The sequence below is a fragment of the Pagrus major genome, chromosome 17, assembly GCF_040436345.1.
Source record: "Pagrus major chromosome 17, Pma_NU_1.0".
Lineage (NCBI taxonomy): Eukaryota > Metazoa > Chordata > Actinopteri > Spariformes > Sparidae > Pagrus > Pagrus major.
In genome coordinates, this window is record NC_133231.1 from 21,738,450 (window position 1) to 21,758,891 (window position 20,442).

Consider the following 20,442-nt stretch of genomic DNA (forward strand, 5'->3'; position numbering starts at 1 on the left):
CAGAAAGACAAATGATGTTGGAATAAAGATGTAAAACTTTATTGACTCAGATAGAAAATGGCTGCACATCTACTAAAACACAGTTGTTAGAATGATAGAAGAAAGGCAGCAGAGTGAGATGGTGATCGCAGGTTCAAACTTAATAGTTGGCCATGGTTGTCTCCAGCCAGTCGTTGAAGAGGCAGACCTGTGAGTGGAGACAGAACGAGGTGTGTTAGCACCGACAGCCAGCGGCAAACATGGAGAACTTTAACTAGTATAAATATATATTGTAGGTTCACCTTGGCGTAGACACCAGGGTGGTCCCTCTCAGCACATCCGTAGCCCCAGGACACAACACCCTGCAGCTCACCGTTGCACACAACGGGGCCACCAGAGTCACCCTGAGAACAGAGAGAATAAGAGCAATCGATAGGATGAAATATAACTTAATCATGTCAGTGCTGTAGTTGAACACATGTGTTAAGTAGTCCAGTATAAGGACAACTGCAGAGTCCTCTTGTTACACACCTGGCAAGAGTCCTTGCCTCCCTCCAGGTATCCAGCGCAGAACATGGCATCAGTGATCATGCCGGGGTAGGAGTTCTCACAGTCCCTGGTAGACAGGATGGGGAGGTCCAGGCACTGCAGCTGGTCGCCGCTAACAGCTGGAGATCAAGAGAGAAAAGAAAGAGATTCAACTGGAGCTGCACTTCAGTAAAACATAGATGTTGAGAGCACAGTGCAGGAGTTACTACTCACAGCTCATGGTGTTACCCCAGCCAGAGACCAAGCACATGGTGCCAGCAGGGGCACACTTGGTGGGCAGAGCCACAGGCTGCACGTACTGGTTGAGGGTGGCGGGCTCGCTCAGCTTGATCAGCATGATGTCGTTGTTGATGTTGTAGGAGCTGTAGTTGGGGTGGCGGATGACACGGGCGGATCTGATGAACTGCTCGGTGCCCTCATTGCGGTAGATATCATGCTCTCCAAGACGCACCTCGACACGGCTGGAGAGGACAGAGAGGATTAGTGGCAGCTGAGTTTCATGTTAAAAGCAAATGAATCCCAAAATGCGAAACTTTATAACTTTATAATATCAAGGAGTGACATACGACTTGTAGCAGTGAGCAGCAGACACAACCCAGTTCTCGTTGACCAGGGAGCCACCACAGAAGTGGTAGCCAGAGTTCAGAGACACCTGATGGGGCTGGGAGTGGGCCTTGCACTCATACCCTCCGACAATCTTGTCGTCATCCAGGGCAACTGAAAACACACACATGACAGCAACAAGTTAGTAGTTTGCTTAAAGTACTCTCTACCAGCAAAACAGATATTGCTTTGAATGCAGAATGTTCTTAGTTGAGCCCCAAAGTCTGCATTCGGTACTGAAGATTGTTAGAGATCAATCAGCCATTCTCAAATTCAAACCCTCGTTTTAAGAAGATTCTTTGGTTACTCTGGACAAAGTTCTGGGATAAAGGCAGACAGACTGTCAGCAGAAAACATCTGCTGGAGAAGCTCTTCACACTCACAGGCAGCTCCGACGAGCAGAACGAAGACGAGACACCTCATGGTTGCTGTGTGATCCTGTCGATGAGAGGACTTCACCTGGAGCCCTGGTTTATATCCACAGTCAGGAGAGCTGCCCTGCTCTCCGCCTATTCTCATTGGTCAGTGAGGAGCCAATCTCTGTAGCTGGATGTATGGAATACGTAAATTATTTCCAGAGTTGCAGAAACAGGTGAGGATGGCTTTTCTTGGGAAAGTCACAAGGAAACACATGAATATGGATCATATTGACTCCTGAATTATGTTTTTTTAAAAATGTATGCTTAAATTAAAAGGAATTCTTCTCATATTGGGTTAAACCTTTGTTTTTTCTTTATTATGACTTATATATAGTATCTCTCTCTCTCTCTCTCTCTCTCTCTCTCTCTCTCTATATATATATATATATATATATATACATTATCATGATGACATTATCATGATGAACTTAAACATTCATGTCCTTTCCTAACATTCCCAAACTAAATTACCACATCATTATTACATATCTCTCAATGGCCACACACGAATTGTCTCATAACACTCACAGCCCAATTATTGTTTTATTAACATCAGGAGTGACTTTTATCTTGACTAGCATGATGACAGAAAGGACGAACATTTTAATATTCTGTTAAGAACACTTCTGGTTAAAACCTAAGAATAAGTGAATTGTACTTATGTGCAGCATTGGGCTGCAGGCACTGTGCTGAAATACAGTGATAGTGATAGATATATTTCAGAGAGAAATGTTGTTTTTTAATAAACTTAATTCATCGATCAGCTGGCGTTTCTAAAATTATACATTCTAAAATATGATTTATTGCTATTAAGCAGAGTTTGACTCATCAACTCATCTCTATATAAAAACACCAGTTATTAAAAAGCCTGCAAGAGAACCATAATTAAAAATAAGAACTTCTACTACTTCTTTTTTAAATTAAACATTTAAATGCTGGTTTTAGTATTGCAACTTTTCTTTGGTGAAGGTTTTCCTTGAACGTTTCTCTGGTCACACTGCACAGGTACAGTACAGCGGTACCTCTTTCTATATTTAGAGGTGTGTGAACACAGTGGGCTCTATCTTACACACAGCTCAGCGCAAGTGTTATTGTTAGTTTCAGACTGAAGCAGGTGTCATTTTCACGCCCAGCGCCCACGTTGTGTAAGTGACAAAAGTACTCAGGCACCCCTGGATGTGTTGGTCTTAACGTGAGGTGTGGTCAGGTGCACTGATGGTGCATTGCTATGTTGAGGCAGCAGAAAGTGACAGTGGCATAGACCCACACAAAGCTGGTCTAAAGGCAAAGGCGCAGTATTTTTCCTGCTATTTAAAGGGCTCATTATTCAGATAGTTAGATGGACCTACATAGACGGGGTGACAACGTGCCTACACTCTGCTTTGGTAATTAAAGAGGCTGCTGTCAGTTGTTTTCAACATTACTATGCGCAGTAATGTCACTGCAGCAAATAACCTGGCACATTTAAGCAGCTAAACTAAAAGCGGTTGTTATAAACCTGACAGGACAGAGGAAAGTCTCCACGAGGAACAAAATTAATTAAATTTTTGTCTTTTTTTTAGACATGATGGAGCTCAGGATATACACTATCAGTTTATTAAATGTATGAATCTGGACTGTGTGTGTGTTTGTGACCTTTTGATGCGTAGAAAAACCCACAGGACATTTATTAACATAAATCTTTACCGATCCTGTCGGAGTTTTAAATAATCAGTGAAGTTCATCTGCTGTTCCTCGTGTGTAAATGCACATATTAACCTAACACATTGCTTATATTATGGATAAGAGAAGATTTATTTTAATCTAAAAAAAAAGGGACAAGCATTGAATGACATACAAAAAAGGCTATGACAATTCAGAGTTACCTGGTGTCCAATCAAAGCAGAAAGAATTTGTTCAGCAGCTCAGTTCAGTCCTGCACAAACCGACAAACAATCTGAGAACGGCATTGATCATTTGTGACATAAATGACATACAATTTCATCCTTTCAGGCATATAGTGTGTAACTTTAAGCTTAAACTTAAACTACAGCAAGTTTTAAAAAGCCTCACATGAACAGAACTCTGAATGTAGAATGTCAAGTAGTACATGATCTTAAATGTCAATTTCATTTATGATATGCTCAGGGGCAACTAGGCTAAATGCTAAATGTTCCCTCGACTACAATTACTACTACACTCTGCTATCAATTTTGGGTGATATATATATATTTTTCATTTTATGATGCATTCTCATTTTTCAAAATGCAAAAACTTGTGTCTTAATTTCTATACAGAGGTGCTTTGTTTACCTGTGCGATGTGACCACATAAACACGAGCCAACAAACAGCTAACAGGTGGAGTGAAACCTTCAAGAAAAAGTCACAATACTAAAACCTGCTTTCAAATCTTTAAATAAAAGAAAAGTAGTAGCAGAAGTACTCATTGTGAATGGTGGTTCTCTTGCAGGCTGTTTAATTATTGATGTTTTTATATGGAGATCAGTTGGACAAAGTGGGGCTAAGTGAAACTCTGCTTAATAGCAATAAATCACATTTTAGAGCACAGCATTTATTTTGTATCTAAACCAACATTCAATTGAGTAACTAGAGTATTACTGAGTATAAAATCGGTGTGACTATCACTGTATTTTAGCACAGTGCCTGCACCTCAATACTGCACATAAGTACAATGTACTTATTCTTAGGTCTTAACCAGAAGTTTTCTTAAAGGAAAATTATAATGTTCATCCTCTCTGTCATCATGTTAATCAGATAAAAGTCTGTCCTGATGTTTATAAAACAATAACTGGGCTGTGAGTGTTAATCTTATGAGATAAGTCATGTGTGGCCATTAAGAGACAAGAAAAAACATCCTTACCTTTTTCTGTAGCTCTGGAAATGAATAACCTAATCTATACATTCAGCTACAGAGATTGGCTCCTCACTGACCAATGAGAATGGGTGGAGAGCAGGGCAGCTCTCCTGACTGTGGATATAAACCAGGGCTCCAGGTGAAGTCCTATCATCGACAGGATCACACAGCAACCATGAGGTGTCTCGTCTTCGTTCTGCTCGTCGGAGCTGCCTGTGAGTGTGAAGAGCTTCTCCAGCAGATGTTTTCTGCTGACAGTCTGTCTGCCTTTATCCCAGAACTTTGTCCAGAGTAACCAAAGAATCTCCCTAAAACGAGGGTTTGAATCTGAGAATCTTCAGTACCGAATGAAGACTTTGGGGCTTGACTAAGAACATTCTGCATTCAGAGCAATATCTGTTTTGAAAGTAGAGAGTACTTTAAGCAAACTACTAACTTGTTGCTGTCATGTGTGTGTTTTCAGTTGCCCTGGATGACGACAAGATCGTCGGAGGGTATGAGTGCACAGCCCACTCCCAGCCCCATCAGGTGTCTCTGAACTCTGGCTACCACTTCTGTGGTGGCTCTCTGGTCAACGAGAACTGGGTTGTGTCTGCTGCTCACTGCTACAAGTCGTATGTCACTCCTTGATATTATAAAAACAAAGTTTCGCATTTTGGGATTCATTTGCTTTCACCAGGCATTATGGAGCTCAGCTGCCACTAATCCTCTCTGTCCTCTCCAGCCGTGTCGAGGTGCGTCTTGGAGAGCATGATATCTACCGCAACGAGGGCACCGAGCAGTTCATCAGATCCGCCCGTGTCATCCGCCACCCCAACTACAGCTCCTACAACATCAACAACGACATCATGCTGATCAAGCTGAGCAAGCCCGCCACCCTCAACCAGTACGTGCAGCCTGTGGCTCTGCCCACCAAGTGTGCCCCCGCTGGCACCATGTGCTTGGTCTCTGGCTGGGGTAACACCATGAGCTGTGAGTAGTAACTCCTGCACTGTGCTCTCAACATCTATGTTTTACTGAAGTGCAGCTCCAGTTGAATCTCTTTCTTTTCTCTCTTGATCTCCAGCTGTTAGCGGCGACCAGCTGCAGTGCCTGGACCTCCCCATCCTGTCTACCAGGGACTGTGAGAACTCCTACCCCGGCATGATCACTGATGCCATGTTCTGCGCTGGATACCTGGAGGGAGGCAAGGACTCTTGCCAGGTGTGTAACAAGAGGACTCCGCAGTTGTCCTTATACTGGACTAGTGAACACATTTGTTCAATTATAGCACTGACATGATTAAGTTATATTTCATCCTATTTATTCCTCTTGTTCTCTCTGTTCTCAGGGTGACTCTGGTGGCCCCGTTGTGTGCAACGGTGAGCTGCAGGGTGTTGTGTCCTGGGGCTACGGATGTGCTGAGAGGGACCACCCTGGTGTCTATGCCAAGGTAAGCCTACAATATATATTTATACTAGTTAAAGTTCTCCATGTTTGCTGCTGGCTGTCGGTGCTAACACACCTCCTTATGTCTCCACTCACAGGTCTGCCTCTTCAACGACTGGCTGGAGACAACCATGGCCAACTATTAAGTCTGAACCTGTGATCACCATCTCACTCTGCTGCCTTTCTTCTATCATTCTAACAACTGTGTTTTAGTAGATGTGCAGCCATTTTCCATCTGAGTCAATAAAGTTTTACTTTATCCTTATTTGAACATAATTTGTTTTTCTGTTTTCTGCCTGTCTTCCAACATCATTGTATTGTCATCACAGTGCCCACAACCACATTTCACTTCAGTGTTAATAGTTTACCACTCATAAACATATAGTAGAAACAAGGGAATTACTGCTAATCCTGTATCTACTCTACATACTTATTTTGACATCCAAGCTGGTGAAATGACAACGTTGTTTTTCCAATAGTAATCAATACAACGTGCTGCTGCAGCATGTATCGGTTCAGAGTTAACTGATGTCCATTCAAACCAGAAATAATTTGTTCAGCAGCACAGTTCAGTCTCGCACAAACCAACAAGCAATCTGAGAAACAGCTCTGATCATTTGTACATAAATCACATCCTTTTAGAGATGCAGTGTGTGACGTAAATGCTTAAAATAATACAACTAAGGTTACAAATTATGTAAGGAAGAGAATTACATTGTTTCTGTTGCTGGATGATCGCTGCAGGTAATGCCATTGATATATATTTTCCTAATTTAATTATTAGATAATGAAAGAAAGATCATTTTTATGACCCGTCCCACTTGGCCCAAGGACTGAGATCTGTGCATCACTATTATACACATAGGGACGCACAGCAGCACTCCTCTTCCTCCTCTTCTCCAGTTAAAAATCTTTGTATTTTACTATTTTGCAGTCAAACAGAGTTGTCAATTGGAGTGATGATTGTGAAACGACAAGGCAGCTGTTTAATATCAATGCTCCAGGCCCTGGTGCACCTGGCTCTTAGCACCCTGATTAGTTTCATTCATGTCCCCTCCTTATAGCCCACTATACAGTGAAACAGGGCCCAGTAGTTCCAAGCTGTGTATTTCAAGTAAAAATCCAAAATTTTACTTGAATAAAATCATTAATACTACCAGGAAAATGTACTTAAAGCAGTAAAAGTACTTCTTCTGCAGAATGGTCAATTTCCTTGGATCATTTTTGCACGAATGAGTTCTGTTGTGGGACGAGTTTCAACTTTATCATTCTTATTAGTGCATGGGGACTTCATGTAAATCCCAGCTTAGTTTCGTACAACTCCAACCTAAATATGTCTAATGAGCCAGATCACCAGGAAACACCTGTATGGTATGCATAAGCTTTAATCTGTAACGATGCATCATCCTGTCTAAGTTAATTTTGATAGCAAAAGTAGCCGCAACACTTGCCTTTGAAATGTAGTGGAGCAGAAGTATAAAGTAGAATACATTGCAGATACTCAAATAACATAAATGTACATCAAAATTGTGCTTAAGTAAACTTGACTTATGTGTTTAGTTACATTACACCATTGGTAAGCAATTTGCTTTCGGTCTCAGTCTGGCAGCTGCTGGGATTATTTTGATGTATTTTTTTTTGTTTCGTCGTTCTTGTTTTGTGTTTATTCAGTCTGTATTTTTATCAGCCGAACAAATGTCTACTGTGTCATTAAGAACAGTAAACTGTTAAAACACTTCAGTGGAATATCAAAGCATGCTTGTAACACTGTGATGACAACACCATGATGTAGGAAGAAACATGCAAAAAAAACAGAAAGAAACTTGTGTTGAATTGAATATTTAAGACTTTATTGACTCAGATGGAAAATGGCTGCACATTTACAACAATACTGTTGTTTGAATGATAGAAGAAAGGCAGCAAAGTGAGATGGTGATCACAGGATCAGACTTAATTGTTGGCCATGGTGCTCTCCAGCCAGTCGGTGAAGATGCAGACCTAAAAACGAAGAAAAAACAGTGTTAGAACAGTAAATAAGCATAGCATTGCAGTACAGGCTGACAGAATAAACTGGATACAGCATGTTGATTTAATATCTTCTACTTAAGGTTTACCTTGGCGTAGACACCAGGGTGGTCCCTCTCAGCACATCCGTAGCCCCAGGACACAACACCCTGCAGCTGACCGTTGCACACAACGGGGCCACCAGAGTCACCCTGAGAACAGAGAGGGTAGAGTGTGTTAAATAAAAATGTAATCCATAACAGGGCCATTTCATACCGGGCATTAACTTTGAAATACATACCTGGCAAGAGTCCTTGCCTCCCTCCAGGTATCCAGCGCAGAACATGGCATCAGTGATCATGCCGGGGTAGGAGTTCTCACAGTCCCTGGTAGACAGGATGGGGATCTCCAGGCACTGCAGCTGGTCGCCGCTAACAGCTGGAGATCAAGAGAGAAAAGAAAGATTCAACTGGAGCTGCACTTCAGTAAAACATAGATGTTGAGAGCACAGTGCAGGAGTTATGACTCACAGCTCATGGTGTTACCCCAGCCAGAGACCAAGCACATGGTGCCAGCGGGAGCACAGCTGGTGGGCAGAGCCACAGGCTGCACGTATGAGTTGAGGGTGGCGGGCCTGCTCAGCTTGATCAGCATGACGTCATTGTCGATGTTCCAGGAGTTGTAGTTGGGGTGACGGATGACACGGGAGGAGTCGATGAACTGCTCGCTGCCCTCGTTGCGGTAGATATCATGCTCTCCAAGACGCACCTGAACACGACTGGAGAGGACAGAGAGGATTAGTGGCAGCTGAGTTTCATGTTAAAAGCAAATGAATCCCAAAATGCAAAACTTTGTCTTTATAATATCAAGGAGTGACATACGACTTGTAGCAGTGAGCAGCAGACACAACCCAGTTCGCGTTGACCAGGGAGCCACCACAGAAGTGGTAGCCAGAGTTCAGAGACACCTGATGGGGCTGGGAGTTGGCCCTGCACTCATACCCTCCGACGATCTTGTCGTCATCCAGGGCAACTGAAAACACACAAGAGGTCAAACAGTCAGCAACCAAGAGAGCATTATTTTAATTCAGCAATCAGAACCAATGAGTACAAGAAGAAAGATGTGTGCTTACAGGCAGCTCCGATGAGCAGAACGAAGACGAGAGACCTCATGGTTGCTGAGTGATCCTGTCGATGAGAGACTCGAAGTAGAGTCCTGGTTTATATAGAATGGTTCCTCTCCTCGTTCTCCCACTGAACACACCCCCAAGTGTATTTTTGATCAATCAGGATCCTGGAAAAATGATTTCTGGGTAATGGAAAAGCAAACATTTTGTTGGCAGTGAAGTGTTTGTACTGACAAACTGCATGGGTGAAATTATACTATTTGTCAATCTTTTACACGAATGCCGTTATAAAGGATGGACATCAGGTATACAAATATTCAATGCATGTTAAAATTCAATTTAGAAAACGTGTATATACAATCTTTCTTGCTATCTCTACATGTGATTATTTCCAAACTATAATATTCCACATGACATTTTTGCAGAGTACACTTTAGATGGATCGCATCTATATTCAGCACGGAGTTTATTTGGAAATGATTAACCTTGACATGGATGGATTTATGCTGTGAAGGCCTGGTTGCAGCTCTGCAGATGGCCTCGTTCACAACCACAGTTGTTGAATGTGGTTTTCACAGGAAAACCAGCCCACGTGTTTCTAGATGGGACGCATCAAAAGATGTTGATTCAGTGAAGTGACACGAGACAACACCCGGACACAAAATCGCTTAATCGCAGAATTACCGTATGAAATCATCAGTGAGGACACTTTTTTGTCTTAAAAAGCTTATCTGATGACGTTTTTATAACATTGTTACAATAAAAAGTACAAACTGACAACATATTAATCAAAAACTAATCAAAAAAGTCTACACAAATGGAATTTGAGATGTTATAATAGAGCTGCTGCAATTTTACATGATAAATATGCATGAATCACATGATTATTAGTTGAAGATTAACAAGAACAGGTGCAGGATTTGTCAATAATCACAGTCTGAAGACTCAAAACACAAACAAAACAGTGTTCAGAAGGATTTAATATCCGCATCCTATCACTTGTTTCTGCACTGTGTCACTTCAGTGAGAGCGTAGGATCACAGCGTTACACACGTTTACTTCAACGTACAAGTTTTCAACACATAACACTGATATGATGTAATGAGTTTTGTTTGTAGCTAGCACCTACATTACATCTGACAAATTGTTACAGACCTGTGGGGGGCGCCAAATCATACAAAATGCCAATTTCTACATAACGTTGCTTTAAAAGTATAGGGTTTATAGAATATTAATCGCATTTTTCCGCACTTTTATAGATGTTGTGAAATTACACAACATTCTTTTCCAGCGACTGTTAAATGTCATTCAGCCATTTATGTCATCTCAAAATGCTTGAATTCACGATATTAAGTTCATGAAGTATTATTGTAATATTACAGTATTATTAAAGTAATATTTTCCATTTGGTTAAGCTTTGTTTGTCCAATTTAGACAAAACAATTATGTGAAATGACATCTGTTCTGTGAAACAACCTGCATGTGATTCTCATGCTGCGGGTCTTTTCACTTACTTTTCAAATAAACTTGTATCATTTTCCATATTAATTGTTCTATATTGTTTACTCATTTTGTTTGAGTTGCTTTGTCTCTTGTTTCCCCAATACGTATTCACCTTGTTTTGTGCTGATTCATTAGTCTGTGCCATCATCTTTTCCCTGTGCAATTTTTTTTACCTCCTTCTGTTTTTTTATTTACACAAATATGATATTACATTTTCTTGTTGCAAAGTGCTTTCTACTGATAAATGTGCATGAATCCCATGGATATTAGTGGAAGATGAACACGAACAGGTGCACGATTTCTCAATAATTAAACATTCAAACATGAACATTCAAAATCCACTCAGTGTTTAGAAGGATTTATAATCCACTGCAGTATTTTCTTCGTTAACAGAGAATATGATTCGGACATTTTACGATTTTCATCGATATTCTTAAATGACAATGTTTTAATTTAACCGCACAACATTTGGTTGCTGTGACTGTTTTAGGTGCACTATGTAGTTTTAGTGAAGAAATTTTAATCAGAGGAGATCTTCATTGACTGATTTTAATTATTAATTATGCCCAAGCAAACTAAATTAACAAACTGCCCTCGTTTTAACAACTGAATAAACTGAATGAACAAACTGAACTTCAAGGACAACACAATTTCATACTTTTTTTTAACTTTGTTTATATATGTGGCGGACCCTGCCACCTCTCTAGCTTCAGACACCTTATTTTACTTTGAGAACTGCTTGCTTATTCACTTACGGATTAAAAATGGAATAATTACCTCATTAATATTGTAAGTATCAAAATCATGAGTTGGAATTTCTACTCCAAAACTATGTAGTGCCCCTCTGAATGTCATATCAGTTAAATAGATTGTCAAACAGTGATTAGAAGTTGAACATAGAAACCAAGATTAAGAAGTGAATTACTTTCACTGCGAGGTAAGACAGTCTTTATGTTACACTCGATAGTTTCATGTGCTCTTCCACTGATCAATCGACTCAGCCTTGAGTAAAGGCATCATGTGAATAATCCAGCTGTTTCTGCCATATTGGGTTGAATCATATTGGATCACAGGCCTGTGACTGCTTGACTTACGGATCAATCAACTGAAATAAACCATCTGGTGGTCGGTACAGTAATATCGTTTTTAATGCTTTTATTTTGAGTGGCAATAATTGAACCAACCAGGCAGCTTGGAGTGGAACTGACAGGGTCACACACTGCAGCCATGTGGTCTCTGGTCTTTGTTCTGCTCATTGGAGCTGCTGTGTGTTACAGAGCAGGTTGCCTTTCAATCACTGTGCACGTTCGTGAATCTACTATAGGCTACTGCAGCAAACTAATAATAGCTGGATGTCTTAGATCTGGTTTTATTCGCCAGGGAAGATGAGGTTAAAGAGGTCAAAACTCCAGCAACGCTTGTAGAATAGCCGTTCATCCATCCACTGTCCATGACTGCTTAGAGCCGGAGAGCTGGAGCCGATCCCAGCTGACATTCAGAGCAGCAGGGTACGCCCTGGACAAGTTGCCAGTTCATCACAACTCGTAGAATAGAACAACTTTATCGTTAGATCAACTTGTTGCAGCTTCATCAGGGTCTTCCTGGATGAAGGTGGTGACCCCAAATGAAGGCCACATTGATACTTTCGCTTAAGTACATGATCTGAGTACTTCCTCCAGCGCTGCTTTCTACCTATTTATTGAAAAGTGCCTTGTAAAAGATATTATAAAGATTATTATGTGTTTCTCAAAGGCGGCCTGACCACCTCATGGCCTGATATGATCTTAGTTTTTCGGTAACAGGTGCTGAGAAACACGCAGCTGAGAGATACTGTGTCCACACACCTCTAAATATAGAACAATGTGAGCAGAGAAACACTGGCCAACTTTCAACCAACAGGTGGTGGAATCAAACTTTTACCAAAACAAAGGAGGACGCTTTAAATACAAGAAAAGTAGTAGTAGAAGTACTTATTGTGAGTGATGGCTGTCTTGTAGGCTGTTTAATTATCAATGTTTTTATATAGAGATGAGTTGGACAAAGTGGTGATAAGGTAAACTCTGCTTAATAGCAATAAATCATATTTAAGAGGATGTAATTTATTTTGCATCTAAACCATAATTCAGCTGAGTGACTACTGCCGACAGATAAATGAATTCAATTTAAAACAATATTTCTCTCTGAAATGTAGCTGATTGATATAAAGTAATATGAAGAAGAATATTAAAATGTTCATCCTCAAAAATCAAGATAAGTCACTCCTGATATTAATAAAACAATAACTGGGCTGTGAGTGTTAATCTAATGAGACAAGCCCTGTGTGGCTATTAAGAGACATGTAGTAATGATGTAGCAAAAAAACCTAAGTGATAACAAAACAAAAAACAGTTTTATTGTTTATATATTATGGAACACATCATTATTATTGAACTTTTAGCATTATAAATTGATAAATACATAATCCAGGAACCAATAAGATCCATATTCACACTTTCCTTTATGATTTTCCAAATTCGCTGACAAGAAAACCATCGTTAATTCTACAATTACATTTTTTTCTGTAATTCTGGAAATGAATAACCTAATCCCATCATCCAGCTACAGAGATTGGTTCCTCACTGACCAATAAGAACGGGCAGAGAGCAGGGCAGCTCTCCTGACTGTGGATATAAACCAGGGCTCCAGGTGAAGTCCTATCATCGACAGGATCACTCAGCAACCATGAGGTCTCTCGTCTTCGTTCTGCTCATCGGAGCTGCCTGTGAGTGTGAAGATCTTCTCCAGCAGATCTTTTCTGCTGACAGTCTGTCTGCCTTTATCCCAGAACTTTGTCCAGAGTAACCAAAGAATCTATCTTTTTGTTACAACGTTTTGCTAGTAGAGAGTACTTTAAGCTAACTTGTTGCTGTCGTGTGTGTTTTCAGTTGCCCTGGATGACGACAAGATCGTCGGAGGGTATGAGTGCAGGGCCAACTCCCAGCCCCATCAGGTGTCTCTGAACTCTGGCTACCACTTCTGTGGTGGCTCCCTGGTCAACGCGAACTGGGTTGTGTCTGCTGCTCACTGCTACAAGTCGTATGTCACTCCTTGATATTATAAAGACAAAGTTTTGCATTTTGGGATTCATTTGCTTTTAACATGAAACTCAGCTGCCACTAATCCTCTCTGTCCTCTCCAGTCGTGTTCAGGTGCGTCTTGGAGAGCATGATATCTACCGCAACGAGGGCAGCGAGCAGTTCATCGACTCCTCCCGTGTCATCCGTCACCCCAACTACAACTCCTGGAACATCGACAATGACGTCATGCTGATCAAGCTGAGCAGGCCCGCCACCCTCAACTCATACGTGCAGCCTGTGGCTCTGCCCACCAGCTGTGCTCCCGCTGGCACCATGTGCTTGGTCTCTGGCTGGGGCAACACCATGAGCTGTGAGTCATAACTCCTGCACTGTGCTCTCAACATCTATGTTTTACTGAAGTGCAGCTCCAGTTGAATCTCTTTCTTTTCTCTCTTGATCTCCAGCTGTTAGCGGCGACCAGCTGCAGTGCCTGGAGATCCCCATCCTGTCTACCAGGGACTGTGAGAACTCCTACCCTGGCATGATCACTGATGCCATGTTCTGCGCTGGATACCTGGAGGGAGGCAAGGACTCTTGCCAGGTATGTATTTCAAAGTTAATTCCCGGTATGAAATGGCCCTGTTATGGATTACATTTTTATTTAACACTCTCTACCCTCTCTGTTTCTCAGGGTGACTCTGGTGGCCCCGTTGTGTGCAACGGTCAGCTGCAGGGTGTTGTGTCCTGGGGCTACGGATGTGCTGAGAGGGATCACCCTGGTGTCTACGCCAAGGTAACATAAAAAAAACTACATTAAATCACCATGCTGTGACCAGTTTATCCTGTCAGCCTGTACTGCAATGCTATTCTGCGAATTTGCTGTTCTGACACTGGTCTTTTTCATTTTAGGTCTGCATCTTCACCGACTGGCTGGAGAGCACCATGGCCAACAATTAAGTCTGATCCAAGTCCAGTGAAGCAGCTCAACATCATTTGCTGTTTATGTTTCATCTTCTGTATTGGACTATATGAAAAAATAAACAATTAAAAGCACATCATTTGTGTCTACTTTATGTGAAATCATCCAAATTGATTTTCTACTTAAGTCCTTTATTATGACCGACTTCACCAGTCAACCACAATGCTGCATTATGTTACACCAAGTTTGAAGGCCTCTGAATTTTGGACGTGAAAGTTATAAATGTCCATTGAATTCACATTCACGTTTTCATCTGACATTGAAAATGATCAATACTCAACAACAATGACATAAAAACTAACCAAATTCAGCAAATAGTTTTGTTTTGATCTAAAGGTACAATATGTAAGAAGTGGCCATGTGTCAAATTCAAAATAGAGGGTAGCATATCACCAGAGTAACTGCTAACCGTAGCTAGTTAGCTCAGCTAGCTGCGCAGTTAGTTGTGAAAACATTACCATCCGACACTGTTGCTGCTGGTCATATGTAAATAGCATATCCGCTAACTGCTGCTCACACTCTTTGCTGTAGCTATCTTTCGCCCTAGCTAGCTGTTGATAGCTAATTAGCACAGTCATCTGTCGAGCTAGTGGCCCTTTAGTTGTAATCTCCTAATATCTCCTTTCTTGACATTCTGTGAGTTAACTTATTACTACCTTACTTTTGGATTACTTCAAAATAAAACATTGAAAAATAATGCACCGTACAGTATACTCAGAAAATGGCTGCAAGCACAAAAATTTAAGTTCTACAAATATTCTCATTTCTTTCAGCGAGGAGGTTTCGTCACCCGTTTCTGTCTGTTGTGACAAGGGTGAAAACAGGATCGAAAAAACTGCTGAACGGAGGTATATGCATACATGCATATCCGGATAAAGGGACAGAGCCAGGAATTTTGTCTCAGTTTCTTTAACATTGCCATAAATCTGCCATACTTGGGTGACTGGTATCAACGGGTGAGTACAATTTGATTGTACTTAATTATGGTTAAGCAGTTATGGGTGGTTTAAAATTCAGAGTGATAAAGAGCTACTGAGGTTGATATTGGATTAGGCTTGATTGAATTAAACTGCTGGGCCTTGTGGGAGGTATGCGCTCTACTGAGTGTCATTCTAGTTTAATCAAAGGCCACATGGAGGACTTGCTCTGTTAAAACAAATGTACATCTTCCATGTTCAGTGAAGAAAAAGGAAACAAAAAGAGGATAAAAACTCCATCATCCACATCCACATCCATGTTAGTTAAATCGCCTACAGTATAAGAAAACAGGCAACCTGTGACGTTAGGGAAAATAGTGGGGACCCAAATGCAAGACACTCAGGAGGCAGGTAGGGTGAAGAACAAAAAGCGAGCTTTTAATAACAAGCTGAAATCCAAAACCCTTGAATCCCAAATCCAAGAAGTGCAAAACTACAAAGAAGTAATCAGAATCAAGTTTAGTTTCCAGTAATCATTGACAGTATAACTCTAAACTATTTACACACTTAAAGGACCTATTTGTAAGAAAAACCATGTAATCCATTACCTCTCAACCGTTATTATTATTATTATGTAAAGTTTGATATCCACATTAGGATTTCGTCACTACTCTGAATAATTTGGTCTTTTTTTAACGTTCTTTATTTGAATGGATTTACAATGCAGCTTGAAAAGGACCTGTGAAAGGACTGCCGGTACGTCTACATTATGCAGCCATAGAAGCCTCACAACTCATTAGAGGAGGGATGTCTGCTGTGGATGTTGCCAATTAATAATTCAAATTCATACCCCCGCATTTGAATCATGAATATATTAATTATAAATGGATATGCAAAATGGTTTTTAAGTGGGACTTTAAATTTTACATTTTGTCATCCATTTACTAATCTGTCTCCCTGTCACATTCCATTCCATCATCGCTTTTTTGCATCTTGTTGCCCTGTGATAATGATGAATTCCTGGACAGGGCAGCAGGTGCATTGCAATCTTCTCTGTCCGTGGGAAACAGATGGAGAGATATTTCTGTGCAACTGTCCATCGATTGATTTCAGGCAGTCTATTTCTCCCTGCAAATGTGTCAGACGTGTGCTGTCACTTTCGGCATAGCTGACAGCTGATGGCTGATTTTCAACACTTCGACTGACCTTTCACGGACAAGAAAAACAAGGCAATTATGGCGAGCATGACATTTCTTTTCTTTTTGAAGACTAAAGGTAATTGCAGTGTTTTTGAGCGTCATAACTTTTTACCTGAATGGTGACGGTGGTTTAAGATGGTGTTTTTTCTTTTTGTTCCTACTGAATGATGCTTTCAAATGATCAATCATAAACGTGCGACTTCAAGTGTGTGTTGCATCAGTTCCCCCCTTTTTTCTACCAAGCCTTGAGTGACTTAAAGAGCTTTTTTTCTCTATTCTCACAGAATTAAAGCAGCATTAAAGCATGTAGAAATTGGGAAAGTAGAGTTTTCTGGGATTTGGCACCCCCAACAGTTTCTGAGTGCAAAACCACCGTCGTAAATACAAATCCCAGGTCTGTAACAATTTGTCAGACGTAATGTAGGTGCCAACTGCAAACTCATCACGTCATAACAATGTTATGTGTTTAAAACTTGTATCTTGAAGTAAACATGTATGTTACACTGTGATCCTACCCTCTCCCTGAAGTTACATAGTGCAGATACAAGTGATGGAGGGCAGACTGGCCGAGACAAAGACACCATTCACCCTATTGCAAGACACTGTACCATCAAAATGATTTTGAGGCTGTTATTTTAAGGTAAACAAGTTACATAATGTTGCATTTCAATCAATCAATCAATCAATCATTTAATAAAATATATTTCAGACTGGATATTGCTCTAAAAAGAGTAAAACAAATGATGTTTTTTGGTTTAAATGTTTGTTTTGTTTGGACTGAACTATGATGATGACGGAGCATCTGCGGGTTTGGTCGACCCCAGACTGCACCAGCCTCCCCAAATCCACATTTTGGGAGTTAATATCTTCCTGGCATGAGCACACTTTTTGTTCATATCCGAAAGCAAAATCCTATTTTGAAGACAATTGACTTTGACCTTTAAAACATTTTCATCACTTCAGACTTGTCAGAATAAAGGAAAGAATTTTGGCAAACAATCAAATAGCCTCGCTGAAGAACACTGTGATGGAAAAAATGAAGGAAGATTGTGTTCGAGATTTCAAGAAAAAACGTTCTTTTCTTTGATTTTTGCCTCTGGAGATTTGTTAAAGGACTCGTAGCTGAGTTTCTCAGTTCTGAATTGAACTCATTTGACAAATTTCACTGGAAGTTGAAACTCCTTTTCAGATTCTTGTACCAAAGTGACGTTGATAAATGGGCTGTTGCAACATCTGTGCCCTTCCTTTCCAGGTGCATAAAGCTTTCTGCACTCAGGAGACAGAAAATCAAAATGAGGCCAATGTTCATGTACTCAGAGAAAACTAAAGGAATGACAAAACCTCCGGATGACTCGACGAACTGCTTTCGAATGCTAAATGCTATTCACTTTTTTCACACTGTTAACAGATCAAAGCAGCAGTTTGTGTTAGTTTGTATGTCTCATTTTGATGAAAATCTTATGGCATGAGTTTGATGGGTCGAAGAAAAAAAGCTCATTCTCATACTGACATTGCCTGTAATTGTTTTGGAGTAAATGTCACCACTGAATCGAAATCAAATATTCAGAAAAGGTTGTACAGTCGCCCAAAGACGTCTGCACAGGGAGCAGTTGCAGCTCTACAGTATTGTCAACAATAACAAACACACTGATGCATCACAAAATTTGTTTGATTTTTATTGATTCTGCCCTGACTAGAAACATCTCACATCTCCTTTCCTCTCTCTTTCCGCTGTTTCTCCTTGTGGCTCTCGCTCAGGCACCCTCCCACTGCATTTCTTCCTGACACCACCCACCACCACCTCTCATCTCTGTCTCCTTCAATCTCTCTCTGGTTTCCCCTCTCTCGTGTAGTTCTGTGATGGGAGATCACAGTCTAGCTGTATCTGGCAAGAACATCTTCAATCCAAGGCATCAGAGCGCAGACTTTGGTGTAAACGCCTGGGTAGTTTGGCTGAGCGCAGCCCTGGCCCCAAGAGACAATACCCTGCAGGACTCCGTTGCACACCAGAGGACCGCCAGAGTCACCCTGATCAGAGCAAGAAGAAAAAATTGTTTATTCAGTGCATTATCTCATCATATTAAATTTTCTGTTTTACATGCGAACAAATCACCAAGCCTTATTCTATCTTCTGTGTGACTGTGTGGAAATACCTGACAAGCGTCCTTGCCTCCCTCCATGTACCCAGCGCACACCATGCGGTCAGTGATCATGCCAGGGTAGGAGCGATCACAATCCGCATGTGAGACGATGGGGACTTCCACACACCGAAGTTCGAAGGGGTTGAACACTGCAGAAAAAGAGCACGAAGGAAAGATAAAGAAACATCACCAGAGAATATCAGACCTCTCTAACTCTCTCCAAAATGTCAACTTTAATGAAACTAAGACAGTTATTTAACACTTATCTTGTTTAAAGAGGCAATATGTAAGAATTTTAGTTGAGAACTTTTAAAATAGTTATTGCTCAATCAGCTCAACTGGTTGAGACAAAAGCCACAAGCTGCAATGAGTTTTTCTGTCCACCAGGTTTTGAGGTAAACATTTTCAGTATTTATGGCACCTCCCTATGGGTCAGGCTCAAAATACTTAGATAGACCTATTCCCAGACATGGCCTGAAGATATCTTCCAAGTTTTATGATGATTGGACCAATTGTTATTGAGTTATAGCCAATTCTTTCTAAGCCCCGCCCTCCGTGAGGATATTTCGATCGATGGTGGCCATGTTTTTCCTACGATGCTGTATACCCAATTTGGTGTTGATTGAGTCAAATTTGAAAAAGCAGATGTCACTTTACTGTTTTTCAGTTTATGCCAGTTAGCAAAAAAAAAATCCATCAAGGCGGATTTATATGATCCCATAGGCTTTTTTGTAGAGTACTTTAATGTAATCTAATCTAAACTAATCTGTCCAACTTCAAATCAGTCAGACTTACTGACACCTTCTTCAGGTGATCTCATCACAACAGCATAAATATTCTGTTATCATCAGCAAAATGTTTGAATGTCTTTTAATGTCAAAATCAGGTGCACCTCACCTGAATCAGTGTAGATGTTCCCCCATCCGGACACCATGCACAGATCACCAGGTGTGGGGCACTGTGTGGGCAGTTTGACGGGACTGACCCATTCGTTTATAGTGGCGGGGTGCGCCAGCTTCATCAGCATGATGTCGTAGTCCAGGGTCTGGTAGTCGTAAAGCTCATGCCAGTAGATGGCGTCCACTGACATGTACTGCTCTGTGTTCTCGTGCATCCAGATGTGGTGGTCACCCAAGATGGCCATCAGGGAATAGGGGCTGAAATAGAGGCAAAGAACAAAATGATCAGAATTCTCCTAAAAGTACAATTCAGGCATTAATGTGAATGCATTAATACAAACTTTTGCCAGCAGTGGGCAGCAGAGGCGATCCACTGGTTGTTGATGAGGGAGCCGCCGCAGTAGTGGTAGCCGATATTGATCGACACCTGCCAGGGTTGCGAGTTGTGTGTGCACTCGTAGCCACCCACAATCCTGTCATCCGTAGGTGCTGCAGCTGTGGTGTCAAGAAAATACAGAAATCTTCATATTTATCACAGTAAGTTATTTTTTTTACTACCCTAAAACCAATGTACATGCACATGTGCTTTACCTGCAGCACCCAGGAGTGCGAGAACAATCAGGCCAATCATCTCGTGGCTGACACAAGCCTTCCTGCGACCAGACTGGACGAGAATAACCCATCAATCCCTGCATTTATACCTTTACTCGTCCGTGTCCTTCCATGCACCACCGCCCCTCTCCACACCTCTACACCTCCACCCAATTCTACCCACCCACTCCTCCT

The 20,442-nt window shown here is 41.1% G+C and overlaps 5 protein-coding genes across 5 annotated transcripts; 2 read left to right on the forward strand and 3 right to left on the reverse strand.

Annotated features, from left to right (window-relative positions):
• Positions 1-17: 17 nt before the first annotated feature.
• Positions 18-1,564, reverse strand: LOC141012163 (trypsin-2-like). Its single transcript, XM_073485567.1, has 6 exons — positions 1,515-1,564; positions 1,095-1,245; positions 742-989; positions 511-647; positions 282-383; positions 18-187 (listed from the first exon to the last, which is right to left on the reverse strand). The coding sequence occupies exons 1-6, from the start codon at positions 1,552-1,554 to the stop codon at positions 140-142; spliced, it is 726 nt and encodes a 241-aa protein (XP_073341668.1). The 5' UTR covers positions 1,555-1,564; the 3' UTR covers positions 18-139.
• A 2,995-nt stretch (positions 1,565-4,559) lies between these two features.
• LOC141012164 (trypsin-2-like) lies at positions 4,560-6,097 on the forward strand. Its single transcript, XM_073485568.1, has 6 exons — positions 4,560-4,619; positions 4,868-5,018; positions 5,129-5,376; positions 5,471-5,607; positions 5,735-5,836; positions 5,931-6,097. The coding sequence occupies exons 1-6, from the start codon at positions 4,580-4,582 to the stop codon at positions 5,976-5,978; spliced, it is 726 nt and encodes a 241-aa protein (XP_073341669.1). The 5' UTR covers positions 4,560-4,579; the 3' UTR covers positions 5,979-6,097.
• A 1,558-nt stretch (positions 6,098-7,655) lies between these two features.
• Positions 7,656-9,073, reverse strand: LOC141012165 (trypsin-1-like). Its single transcript, XM_073485569.1, has 6 exons — positions 8,969-9,073; positions 8,718-8,868; positions 8,367-8,614; positions 8,138-8,274; positions 7,947-8,048; positions 7,656-7,830 (listed from the first exon to the last, which is right to left on the reverse strand). Exons 1-6 carry the CDS (start codon positions 9,006-9,008, stop codon positions 7,783-7,785), a joined length of 726 nt encoding a protein of 241 aa, XP_073341670.1. The 5' UTR covers positions 9,009-9,073; the 3' UTR covers positions 7,656-7,782.
• Positions 9,074-13,132: 4,059 nt separating this feature from the next.
• On the forward strand, positions 13,133-14,576 carry LOC141012168 (trypsin-1-like). Its single transcript, XM_073485575.1, has 6 exons — positions 13,133-13,226; positions 13,390-13,540; positions 13,644-13,891; positions 13,986-14,122; positions 14,213-14,314; positions 14,431-14,576. The coding sequence occupies exons 1-6, from the start codon at positions 13,187-13,189 to the stop codon at positions 14,476-14,478; spliced, it is 726 nt and encodes a 241-aa protein (XP_073341676.1). The 5' UTR covers positions 13,133-13,186; the 3' UTR covers positions 14,479-14,576.
• A 3,691-nt stretch (positions 14,577-18,267) lies between these two features.
• LOC141012169 (trypsin-1-like) lies at positions 18,268-20,343 on the reverse strand. Its single transcript, XM_073485576.1, has 5 exons — positions 20,248-20,343; positions 19,998-20,151; positions 19,655-19,914; positions 18,770-18,906; positions 18,268-18,644 (listed from the first exon to the last, which is right to left on the reverse strand). Exons 1-5 carry the CDS (start codon positions 20,285-20,287, stop codon positions 18,492-18,494), a joined length of 744 nt encoding a protein of 247 aa, XP_073341677.1. The 5' UTR covers positions 20,288-20,343; the 3' UTR covers positions 18,268-18,491.
• Positions 20,344-20,442: the final 99 nt, after the last annotated feature.